The following is a 13,121-nucleotide window of genomic DNA, read 5'->3' as shown; positions in this document are numbered from 1 at the left end:
AAAAAGAAAAAAAAAATTGATTTTTCTTACTGAGTGAACTTTTATGTATTTTCATTGTTATTTCAGTCCAAACCCATGTTTCTTCTTGCATTGCTGTTAGATGTTCTGTGTCTGTAAAATGAAGAAAACTTCTGTCATCACCACAATATGCAGAACAAACAACTTCTTCCCCTGGAAGAAAACAGAACAAAGTCAACAAAACATCCATCTAAAAAGACCACTCCAACAGCATCAGTAAAATGAGTTAGAAAATTCTGAGATTCCTTTATGTCATTTCAAACAAACCTTCTTAGATATTATTCTAAATGGAAGAAACATGCAAGAGGAAAAAAAACAAAACACCTATTGTGTATAATTTTCCTTACCTCTGTACATGTGACTTCCCATTGACATTAATGGACTTTCAGCACGAGGAAAAAATTTTCAGTCTGGGATTTGTGTAGTTTTTTAAAGATATGTTCTTGGCTACTTTTTATATTTTGCATATTTTATTGATTATAGAAGTATTTGATTTTTTTGGTGTGTACTTCACTTTATTCCCATTTTCCACTTATTTTCAATACTTTTTTCATAAGGATTCCAAGTAAAAAATATTTGAAGTCTTTCAGGCTTTCTTTCTGGGCCTTCATTTTGTTTTGTTCTGTTTGTTTGTTTGGTTTGTTTGTTATTGACTCTTTGTAGTCATTCTGGTGCTGTCGTGTAGGGCAGTGTACAGCAGCTGACCAATGAAATGCTGTTAGCTTCATCTCTGCCAGCCACACTCTGTCTGTGCAGCTGCAGCATCCCTGATGCCAAGCAGGTATTCTTACTTGTTAACCCACCTGGGAATCCAGTTTATTAGCTGCATTTCCAGTTTCCATCAAGCTACACCAATGATTGTGATGATCTGCCTGGTCTTATTCACAGCTGTGCTGTTTGGCTTAAAGCAGAAAATAGGATCAGAAAAAGAACTCCAGCTGATGCTGAAGAAAGAAATTGAAGTCTGGCTGGCTTCCTCTGCAACTTCCATTTTAATCAGTGTGTCTTGAATTTAAGTAGGGAGTCCAAATTACTTTTTTCTGTCTTAGGACACCAAAAATTTCTAAAAATCCTCAAGAAGAGAATTGGTTTTAATATCAGTTCTGAATGCCACAGCTTTGATAAGTAGTCGCTTTTGCCCAGTATATGAAGTTGTTTGCTTTACTGCAGCTCTAATTAAGGGTTCTTAATTGCATTGATTAACATTGGTAACATATAGACCCTTTAAGAAACAGTCTTATAACAGCCAGGGAAATCTGTTGCCACAAGAGAAATATGGTAAACAAAATGAGGTGTTGTGGATGGATTTTTCCCCAGCTCCTTTAGTTTTTGGAATTATATGAAAATTTTAATCATCTCACAAGGCCATAATTTTTAAACAGTGTGTGGCACATGTTTTTTAAGGAAGCCAGAAACTTCCTTATAGGAAAAGATTTAAAAAATCTGGAGATGTAGAAATGCTCTTTTGACATTCCTGCAGTTCCTTCATGGGTTTCTATCACATGACTGATTGTTTTGGTTTTTTAAATTTTTCCTTCTTGACAAGTGCAAATCAAAGATAGTATGAGAGTATCTACAAACTTGTTTTTAGAATTTTTTGGTAGAACTTCAGTTTAGGGCTGTATTCCACTAATAAATGACCTCAGTTTCTGTGTCCATTATTAAGCAAGGTACACTTTGTATGGTTCATGAAAAGGATGATGGATGAGAGAATCAATTAAATACATACTCATTGTGTCTAGGGAGCAAGGATGCTAAGCAAACAAACAAGCAGGATTTTGGGGAATTTCGTTTCATTTTGAGTCTTTTAGCCTCTTTGTGCCCCTTCTGCCCAATGAGGACAATTTAGGGCTGTGGAGAATTGAATGGAGTGTTCTCCTTCAGCAGGGAGGAACATTCTGTCAGTGCATGTGAAAGGTCACTTTTCCCAAAATACTGCTGAATTTGAGTTTGCTCCATGATTCCTCATTATAACAAGTCAAATTAAGCATGTAATTTCATATGTGTTTCTGTACTTCTTAACCCTTGAAGGAAGACTAGCACCTGACTTGGAAAGTTTTGGATGGGGGAGTGTGTGTGGTTATTGTTCAGGTCTTTGTCAATTCCAAGTACAACAGAATGGCTTCTGTTAAAGAACAGGCTTTTTATTTATATCATGTCTTCTGATATGGTAAAAACATAGTATTTATAGGCTCGGTTTGCATTTCATGGGCTCTTATCTTAAGAAAAGAATTTAAAATATTGTCCTTTGTATATGCTGCTTTCAACTTGGAAATTGAGAGAATTTATTCTGTTTTAAATATTCTTACCCAAGGCAATTGAAAGATGATTTTGTTATGCAAGGTTGGTTTTAAATAACAATAACAATGTAGAGCATTTCAACTATGTGAGATAGTTTAAGCATTTCAGAGGTATGACCTCAAAAAGAAGCCTTGCATTTTAATGAAGCAAAAAACCCCAACCTTTTCAAAATAGAATAGTAAGAGCATAAAGTATCCATCCTTAGCCTGGAATCCTTCTAAGAGTTTACAGGCAATTAGAACTCTTAAGTCTCCCTTAAAATTGAAATTGGCTTTTTTGAAGTTTAGGACCAGACCACATAGTAGATACAGAGGTGCTGGTACACAGTGGTAGAGTGTCTAATATTTGCATTAATTCTAAGTTTTTGGTGAAGCAGAAGTGAAATTCCTGTCTGTTCACTGAACTGAAACTCTGTATTTGATCAGTTCTGTTAGTTTAGTGTGCTGCACCATTCTGCACTGTGCCTGTAGTACACTCTTGGTGCCTGTTGTATGGGAATGCATTGCAGAAGTTTTGTAGATGTTGAGGACAGGACACGGACAGAATTCACTGCAGGAATGGAGGCCCTGCCCTTTCACGAGAATGTATTGAAATAATTTCTCTTGAGTTCCTGGTACTAAGTGTTGCTATGAAGTTCAAAGGAAAAACAGATCAGAGAACATTTGTTTGTTGTACTGAACCTTAGAAAGGAGCAGAGTGAGGGTGTGAGCTGAAGCTGTGTGACACAAGCCCCCTTGTCTCTCCGCAGCGCTCCATCAGCTTCCGCAGCGAGAGCCGCCCCGAGCTGTTCAGCCCGCGGCCGTGGTCCCGCAATGGGCCCCCCTGCCAACACCAAGAGGAGGGACAGCAAACTCTGGAGCGAGACCTTCGATGTCTGTGTCAATCATGTGCTTACATCCAAGGAAATCAAGAGGCAAGAGGTACAGATATAGATATGGATGTGTTTTATTAACCATAAATTTCATGTTCAAAAGTTGCCTTTAAAGTGTAGAGTTGGGAATGCTCCCAGGCATTGGGGCAGCACTTGAAGAAGTTCAAATGTGTCACCACCTGCTCCAGAAGCAGAATTCCACCTCTAGTCTTTATGATGACCCAAGCTGCGTTAGATTAATGTATTCTTTGTGCAATCCAGCTCATTGCATTTCCTTAACAAACCAAAGGCACTGAGATGTCTTGTGGCTGGCTGCATGTGTGTACATGTTCTGTCTGACACTTGCTCTAGTCATGGTGGATATTTTGGTGTTTCATTTTGTCGTCCAGTTAATGTGAGGTGAGCATGCTGTGCCAGGAACAGGTGTTCATCAGGTGATGCAGACACACAAACATGCACCATCATTTCCCTTTTGGGAAAGGCTGTCCTTGAGGAAGGCTCCAGTGCTAGACACATGACACACTGATCAAAAGATGTGTCTTCCAAAGCAAAACAAAAGCATGCCAGGGGTTTTAATGTGTCAGACAAGACAAAGTCTGAATAGTCCATATTATAGTCAACGCAGACCTCCTTCAGAATCAAGGTATTGTTATTTTCTAAAGAAATTTCTAGCTGTATCAACAAAGCTTGTAACAATCTCCCTGAAAGTATTTCGAGGACTGAGTCATAAATCAAACAACAATAGTGTCAAGCATTTCTTGTGCAAATTTTAACATTGTACAGGAATTCATAGGAAATAAATTTGTAATTGAGAACTTCAAAGGCAGCTTACTGAAAGCTTAACTGTAGAAACTGTTTGCACAGTGTATAGCAGTCACTGCTGTGTGGGGGCAAAGCCAGGATTCTGGGTACAACCCAAATAAGTGAGCTGTGTCCCTGCAGGTTCAGCAGGAGGGTTCTGCTCTGTGTTTGATCCCATCTTGTGCTTTGCTGGGACAGCTGACCTGCTGCCCGTGAGCTGCACTAGGGCAAACCTGGCAGGAATGGGGTTCCTGAGCCCCAGCAATCTGCTCCAGCTGGGGATGGCCTTCCATGATTTATACTGGTTGAAAGCTTTGACTGTAAAGCAAGGAATTCTAGCCCAAAATGTCCTTAACTCTTCCTGTACCCCAGTTTAAGGAGGTAAAAAGTTAATAACAATGGGGCTTTGATAAACCAGTGAATTAGGGTGGTGTTATTTTTAATCTGCCAGCTTTAAAGTCTGAAATGTGCTTTAAGAGGAGTAACTAACATCAGCCAACAGTTATCTAGAGCTCAGCCTTTGTAACAAAAAAAATGAACTGGTACCAAAATAAAAGTGCTCAGTACCATGAAATGCTTTAAGGAAGATCTGTCTCCTACTTGGCAGAATCCCCTGTAACTTCTGCCACTGCTTGTGCTAAAATGGAACACAACAAACTCCTATATGCAAGCAATTGTATAAGTGGCTAAGTCAAAGTCAAAACACCACAAAAATGAAGGTAGTTTCCTACATCTGGGAACACATCCCTTTGGAAAAAAATCTTTGTCTATTTGAAATAAGTTTTTAATGAACATTCTGGTATAACTGTTTTAAAAACAATGCACTTAATTCTGTAGTTATGGAATAAGGCCTTACTTTATTTCTGTAGATTTAGCAGAGAAATGCTGTTACATGGTGTTAAGACAGCTGTTCAAAATATAACATCAACCCAGGAAGTGGAGCATAGATTAAATAAAGATACTTTCTAATATTTGTGTCTGTTTTTACAGGCTATCTTTGAACTTTCCCAGGGAGAAGAAGACCTGATAGAAGATCTGAAGTTGGCAAAAAAGGTCTGTTTAAAAAACAAAACCAAAAACCAAACCACAACAAAGAATACTAATTGGTTCATAACACATTTAAAACAATCTTTGTTTTTTATAATTGCTAAGACAGTAAAAGAGGAAAAAATCCAAAACGTATTTCAGTCTTCCCATTCTTTCTGAAACACTTAAGTGTGCTGCCTTTTTTTTTTAGTATGAAATTGATAATTTAATATATGGTTATGAAACTTACAGACACCACTAAATTCTATAATGAATTTTGCAACCAACAAACCGCAAATGTTTTTTCTTTTCAGGCTTATCATGACCCAATGCTTAAGCTTTCCATAATGACTGAGCAAGAGCTGAACCAAATTTTTGGAACACTGGACTCTCTAATTCCTCTGCATGAAGGTAAAACTCTTAATAGGCTTTGGCTGCATAATTACAGCAGATACATTTAAAGTCAGGTTTATTAAAGTGAGGCTTCTCTTCTTTTGTTCTATTCACTCTCAGATCTTCTTAGGCGACTTCAAGAAGTCAGGAAACCCGATGGATCAACAGATCATGTTGGCCACATCCTTGTGGGTTGGGTAAGGCAGAGTTTATAACTAATTTTGGGACTTAAGTAATGTAGTTTTTCTCAGAAAATTTCCTTTCTATAACATGTCAAAAAGATATTCTCAAAATACTTTTAAAAGTTAAGGCAACTATTTAGGGAGACATTAGAATATTTTCTCTTTTCAGGGATTTTCCATGAAAAGATTTAGACTGGGATATTGGTTTTAAAGGTTTTGCTGTTCCAGAGTTGAGCACTATTTAATATACTTTAAATAAAAATCAAGAGTCAGACTAGAGTTTTTCTTATGTAGGTCCTTTGAGAATCTGCTCCTGTTTCTGTTCTGGTTTCCTTGGAAAGTCAAACAGGGATACAAGAGAGATGTTGCTGCCTCATAAAAGATAAAGTAGATAGGTTCATGTTCACTAGCATCCAACAGCATAAATACTGAAAATAACTTTTGTTAGTTTTGTTGATAAAATTGTTCATTGTTATCAGAAAGAGTTATTTTTGGTTTTAGATATGTGAGAAGTATGCTTTTAAGTAAATGTAAGTAATGAAATTTAGCAGGGGAAAAAAAGGCTCGAAATTTTAAGGAATTAAGTAATGATATTTAGCAGCTCTATGTGAAAGTGTGACCTATAGGCAACAAGGGAAGCATTATATAATATATATAATGCAAATAGTTAATGATAAATAATTTGTAAATGTCAAAATAATCTTTGCATTATGTAATTTAAAATATATTTTCTGATGTGTGTTGAACATCAGGTGAACTTCTCTTGATTCAAATATATTCAAGTATAATTTCCTTTCTTAAAAGATTTTGCGGTTTTGGGTGTTAATACAGCAATAATGCTCTAATCAACAGTCAAGGGGGGTTTTTTTCAGGTTTATATATATATATACGGTTTTGTCATCTTAGTTTGGTCAAGGTTCCTGTGGGCAATGTAGAAGCTTGATTGTAGAAATTTGCTGATCTGAAAAAGGCCAGGTTTGGGAGTACTCATTCCTAGACTTTTACCTCCATTCATAATTAGAGCCAGGCTTCTGTGTTCTATTTTTCTGTGCACTAAATAGTGTTCAGTGTTAAGTAATTTATCTTTTTAATATTTTGCAATAGTAACAGATCTGTAGGAATCTGTAGGATCTGAGTGGATATCTGTGGATTTATCTGTGGATAAATCTCCAGCTAAAGGAGTCTCAGCAGGAATTCTGATGTCCTGAATCACCTGAACATTTCAGTGCAGGAAATTGTGCTTTGGTTCAGCTACAGAATAATTTATTCTTTCCTCAGCTGCCATGCCTGAACTCCTATGACAGCTACTGCAGCAATCAAGTAGCAGCCAAAGCTTTATTGGACCACAAGAAGCAAGACCACAGAGTGCAGGATTTCCTGCAGCGCTGCTTGGAGTCTCCCTTCAGCCGCAAACTGGACCTGTGGAACTTCCTTGACATCCCCAGAAGCCGTTTGGTGAAATACCCTCTGCTGCTCAGAGAAATTTTAAGACACACACCAAATGATCATCCAGATCAACAGCATCTGGAAGAAGCTGTGAGTTACTGTTGGGTTTGGGGTTTTTTTAGGAGATTATAGCAGTTCTAGCTTATTAGTGAATTAAGAGAAACTATATAAAATATAAAAAAACCACAAATGTTTAAATGAACAGCTGAATATTGGATGTTTTATTAAAATTCATGTGTTTTCATTTTGTTTCTGCAGATAAATATAATTCAGGGCATTGTGGCTGAAATCAACATAAAGACTGGTGAATCTGAATGCCAGTATTACAAAGAGAGACTTATTTATCTTGAAGAAGGCCAGAGGGATTCATTGATTGATAATTCACGTGCTGTGTGTTGTCATGGGGAACTGAAGAACAACAGGGGAGTGGTAAGGAGCTATTTTGTCATAAATAACTTTAAAAGATATCTAAGATGTCTATAAAGTACACACAAAATGTACCAACAGACATTACATTTGTCAAAGGCTGTGGTTATTCAAAATGCTTTACTTGATTCTTCGTTGAGATCAAGGTTAATTTATTGACTAGAGAAATTTGGTACTTTGAATTCCAGTTTCTGGATACTGCACTACAGGGATACTGCACTACTGATAAGTTTCACAATCTGAGCTTTCAGTTAAAAAGGGGGAAAGATTATAATAGTAGAAGAGAACTCAGTCTTTCCTAGCTTTTTTTCCCTCAATGTTAAATAGAACTTTTGAATGGACAAACAATGAAAAATGATCTTTTCTATTTACTGACACTAATGGAAGTATGACACCTATGGAAGTAGATAAAACTTTGGGGAAATTTGTTTTAGAAAGTAACAAAGTAAGGAGTGCATTTTTTCAGCTCTGGAACTGCTTCTATGGAGCATGGTTCTGCATACAGTGGAAGGGTCCTGTTTCACCCCACAGCTGAGAGGGAAAGGTGGAACAGGTGCTGTTTCCTGGCTCACCTGATGAAGGTCAGGCAGGTAGCTCAGTACCAAACTACCAGGAAGAAACTGGCAATTTTCATCTTTCTGGCAAACTTTACTTCTTCCATTTGGTTTAATGACGTTTCAAGAAAGGAATAACTGTACTACCTGTGCATCTTTGAACAGAAGCTGCACGTGTTCCTGTTTGAGGAGGTGCTGGTGATCACTCGCGCCGTGACCCACAACGAGCAGCTGTGCTACCAGCTGTACCGGCAGCCCATGCCCGTGCGGGAGCTGCTGCTGGAGGACCTGCAGGACGGCGAGGTGCGCCTGGGCGGCTCCCTGCGCGGGGCCTTCAGCAACAACGAGAGAAGTACGCAACAGCTGCCTCGCCTTGCTCTTGTGGGCTCAGCACAACTGGGAGATACCAGCCAATGGGACATGGGAATAGTCTCTCTAAAATTAACGTTATCCCCATCCAACATATTGAATCTTGTTTCAGACTAGTTTATTACGTTCTAAGTTGTTTCTTTTCAATTCTTCCTCAAAGCTCCCTATGTTGATAATAGAATTTCTCCACACGCCTGCTCCTGTACTGAATTGAGAAGGGGAGAACATACAGACTGTAGGGGCAAAACTGCAAAGTTTTGTGGTTTTGCAAACTTTGCAAGGTGAAGTTATAAGCAAGTATATTTTGAAATCTTGAGCTGTTTTGCCTTTCCTTGTACTGGAGACACTGTTTGCTATTCAATAACTCTTGAAGCTGGCAGATACTGTAGTACTCAGGGTCAAGACTGCAGCTATTCATGTTTATGTCCTTCCAGTTAAGTACATTATAGAAGACACTTTTTCTATTACAAGGGTCCTTTAAATTTCATCTGGTCAAAACTTCAAGGGGTTTTTGTATGTATCCACTCTATTAGCAAAGTGAAAGGAAGAGATGAGGCAGTCTTTGGCTGGCACAAGGACGCTGCATTCAGTTAAGGTTTAGGAAAGGAGAGGAGAAGGAAGGTGGGAGGAAAGGCATTAAAGTGTGGGAGAAGCCTTAATCTTGCTGATTGACTTTAAGCTTTATGGATAGCTCATGCATGACAGAACCAAAATTATTTAATCCAGTAATATGAAGTTACTAGAAGTAACTAGTTGTAGTGTTCTGTGGTCTTCTCCCAAAAACAAGAAGATACCCAGACTCTTTTCTTGGTCTCATATGGTCTTGTCTGACCTTAAAGCAAAAATTGTGCAGATTTTGTTACTTAAATATACTCTTTGATTATAAAATCCATTCAGCCAAATCATTCAGGGTTTGATATATATTGTTTCTTTCAGTCAAAAACTTCTTTCGAGTCAGCTTCAAAAATGGATCCCAAAGCCAGACTCACTCTCTCCAAGCCAATGACTCCTTCAACAAGCAGCAGTGGCTGAACTGCATCCGGCAGGCCAAGGAGAAGTTGGCGGCGGGCACGGCGGAGGCGCGGGGCCCTGGGTGCCCCCGGGCAGAGGCCCCGGAGCGCATGGAGCAGTCGGACTGCGAGTCTGACTGCAGCATGGACACCAGCGAGCTCGGCGCCGACTGCGAGCGCATGGAGCAGACGAACTCCTGGGACAGCCAAAAGCAAATAGAAACCAATGTTTGACAAAAACTTACAGCTCCTGGAAGAGAGGCTGCCTCTTACCTGTACAGTATTTGCATTCCATTCGTGGAACCGATCGGAGAAGCACTTTTAGAATGTTTTTTGTGACAATGTCAATGCAGTTCTTGTATTTGTACCTGTGAGTGTCGTACTGTAACTGCCCATCTGTATAAGCTGGAATCTCTTGCAACTCGTGTCCTGTGATTATATTCCATAAACACCCAAAGTGGATGAAAGAGGTACTTGACCAGTTATTCTCAATGTCCTGCTGTAAACAGAATCTCTAAACTACTGTTTATATATGCATTACATAAATAACCTTTCCCTAATTTTTAAGTACTTTATTTGCCCTTTAAAGGGGGCAACTGAAGATGTGGACTTAATATGGAATTTCAAGATAATAAGTTTTCTTAAAGGTATGGAAAGAAAAAGTAGTTTCTTGGAACAAAAACTATCTTGCAATAAGCTATCCAAACTCCTGTGATATTAAATCAGCAAGAACTACAAACAGCGGGCCATGAAACCAGGGACTCTTTAGGGATTTATTTTTCAAAATGAAGCACTGTCCTAAGATCCAGCAGCCAAACTTACTAAAATCTGGACATTTCAAATGGTCAGCCTAGTAAGATGGTTTATTTTTCAAAGAATGTAATGCTAAAAATAATAAACTGAAAAAACCACAACCAAACCTTTACAGCCAGCACTGAATTAAATGAAATGCTGAGAATACTGGATGTTTGTAAATAAGCTGGTAATTTGCTTTCAGTGCCACATATATATATATATATATCTATCTTATCCCAAACAGAATAAGAATGGAAAGGAGCTTTGCTTGTGAATAGGCCCTCTTCAGCATTTTGCACTCCACTGACCTCCACTGTTGGTTTTAAGCACCACTAATGTTAAAACATTTAATTTTCTGTAAATATCTGTTTACAATTACATGTAGTTGGTTTTTAAAACTAAGTGATGATTTTATACAAATGATGTTCTACATATATACCCTGTGGGATTATGTAGAGAGAGTTTAAACAAAAAGGGAATTTTTTGTCCTTTAGGATGTATTACATCCTTTTTACTTTCCTCAAGTTTTGTTTTAAAAGTTTTTGTTGCATTTCATTTCATACTGTAATTGGAATTGTAACTGTGTTTTCTGGTGGCTGATTTAACCTACTCATTATGATGAGAAGCAGATGAGTCACTTAAATGCAGTCTAAAACACGTAGTGATCATCCTGTGATTTTTCAGGAATCCCTGGGTAGTATTTTATTTCTTACTGTAAGAAATAATGCCAGTGCTGTATGGCAAGCTATGAAAATGATATATTACAAATTTTAAATGATTCTTGGTATTACACAAGATAACCTGTGCAAAGTACTTGTAACAACAAAAGTAGAAAATAAGTTATTGCCAAAAATATTTTTCTTGTGTTCTACAAGTTTACATAAAATTTACTAGTTAACTTACATATATATATACTGATGTGCATTACAGAAATCAGTGTGACAAGATGATAAACAATATAAAACAAGGTATTTTTATTTTTTAAAAAATGGCATTTTTACCCTATAGAACATATTTCTGTATTTATAGTTTTTAAAAAAAAGCAATTTTCTTTTCTGTTTCAGGCTTTGTAATTTATTTCAACTGCTTCATTTTTAGAGCTGAATGAGTGAAGATGAAAGGAAAAATGTGCAAAAGGAAAGGCATAGGGAAGTTGTTAAGCAAAAATGTTGAAAAAGAACAAAAAGCATGTAAGGTGTTCAGGTAGAGAAGAAAGAAGGAATGTGTGTTTTGACTTTTTTTATTAATGGCCTTAAACTTTTCTGGAAGCATTTCAAATAAATTACATTAAACCATTTTGATTTTTTTTTTTTTTTGTTTGGTTGGTTGTGGAAGAAGACTACAAAAATATTTCAGTGGTACATGCAGTGAGGCTTTAATGTAATTGACCAAAGTTTGTATTTTGGTTCTGATAAAGTGATACATATTTGGGTCTAATTTGCTAAATGCACAGCAGTAACAGAAACAAGTCACTACACTCAATTCACCACATTCCCCAAGGTTCTCTTTGGCATAATTAATTTAGTAAGTAGGTGGAACAAAAATGTACTGTCCTGTCATCAGTTGCTCTCTCATAATTCTTGTGGGTCACAATTAATAATTGAAATTATTAATTTTCGGCTATTCCAACCAGCCATGGAATCTCAGAAGATTAGTTTACATTTGTTTACTATAATTTAGCCACCCACTCACTGTTCAGCATTCTGGAGTGTTGTGGTTGTGCTTTGTAGTTGACCTGCACTTAGCTACTGATTGATCTAATCCTAATGATGTTGGATTTTTCTCTTCAAATCATCCTAAGGATTAAGCTTTCCAGTTTAAGAATACTGTTATCATGCTGGATTTCATAAGCTTGTTTTAGTTCTAGCACTTTTAAAATGCCACTGCTTTTGAAAGGATGACTTAGATTGTGGCAGGAGAATGGTGGTGGAGGGATGGGCTTGGACAATAAAATGTACCAAAAAGAATGGGTAAGGTGTAAAATTATGAGTGTGAAGTAGAGAGGAAGAATCATATACATAAATATGTTCAAGTGATTGTCACAGTAATTCTGGTGTCCAGAGGGGAGGCTGAGGTTGCAGCAGTGAAGAGGCAGTGAGTGAAAAGCCTGAGGTGTCAAGTGCTTCCAGGATCACCACGAGGAGATGGCAAAATGAGGAGAGGGACACAGACACCTCTAAACCTGAGGCACGAGCACTCTGCATCTCCCACTCGGGGAAAAGGGTGAGTGATGAGCTGTCCTGCTCTCAAGAGCAGGATGTCAGTGGTCTGAGGGGGCAGATCCATCCTTTTGTGGCAAATCTGTTTGCTCTTCTGCTCTTCATGAGGAGAGTCAGTGTAGCTGTAGCTTATGAAAGACCTGATGGACCAGAGGCAATAAAGGTAAAAGCAGGAATTGTTTTGACTGAGAAGGAAAGGTAAGCAAAGGGAATGGCCTTGGGACTGTGAACTGCGTGGGTCCTCTGAGACTGCAACACAAAACTGAACTGTGGTCTTTGTTTCCCTAGATTTGCTCTGCAGCACTGGAAAGAACAAAGCCAGGATGACAACGGGAACACCAAGGTCTCTAATGAGACACCAGGAACTGTAAGTTTGAGATCTGTGAAGCTCAGTGCCAAGAACAGTTGCTAGAGTCTGGGTAAGGATAGGACCAAAATTGCAGAGTATGTTATAAATGAGAAGCTTGACTAGGCCAATATTCCAGCAGCAATCAATTTATTAATTAATATGGTAAAGTATGAGCAATACAGCGCTGGGTACAGTGGGGGAAGTTTTCCCTCCAACTGCACACCCGTAGTTGAGGCTTACAGGTATTTATAGCAGTACTCATCAGCTTTCTCAGCAGTTTCTATTCCTAATTTTTACTCATCAGCAGTTTCTATTCCAAATTTTTACGTCACAATTCTATACACTATTGTGATTTAGTTTT

At 38.0% G+C, this 13,121-nt stretch overlaps 1 protein-coding gene across 1 annotated transcript in view; it reads left to right on the top strand.

The window, feature by feature from the left end:
* The window catches only part of ARHGEF3 (Rho guanine nucleotide exchange factor 3), a 106,836-nt gene extending 95,349 nt beyond the window's left edge, over window positions 1–11,487 (top strand). Inside the window, 9 exon segments of the mRNA XM_036391241.2 lie at window positions 3,068–3,133; window positions 3,135–3,239; window positions 4,982–5,044; window positions 5,332–5,428; window positions 5,531–5,607; window positions 6,871–7,128; window positions 7,297–7,467; window positions 8,184–8,370; window positions 9,324–11,487. Of these exon segments, the coding sequence (XP_036247134.1) occupies window positions 3,068–3,133; window positions 3,135–3,239; window positions 4,982–5,044; window positions 5,332–5,428; window positions 5,531–5,607; window positions 6,871–7,128; window positions 7,297–7,467; window positions 8,184–8,370; window positions 9,324–9,631 (1,332 nt within the window). The 3' untranslated portion in view covers window positions 9,632–11,487.
* Window positions 11,488–13,121: the final 1,634 nt, after the last annotated feature.

This window comes from Molothrus ater, chromosome 11 (assembly GCF_012460135.2).
Source record: "Molothrus ater isolate BHLD 08-10-18 breed brown headed cowbird chromosome 11, BPBGC_Mater_1.1, whole genome shotgun sequence".
NCBI classification, from domain to species: Eukaryota; Metazoa; Chordata; class Aves; order Passeriformes; family Icteridae; genus Molothrus; species Molothrus ater.
This window is presented reverse-complemented; position numbering and strand designations above follow the sequence as displayed.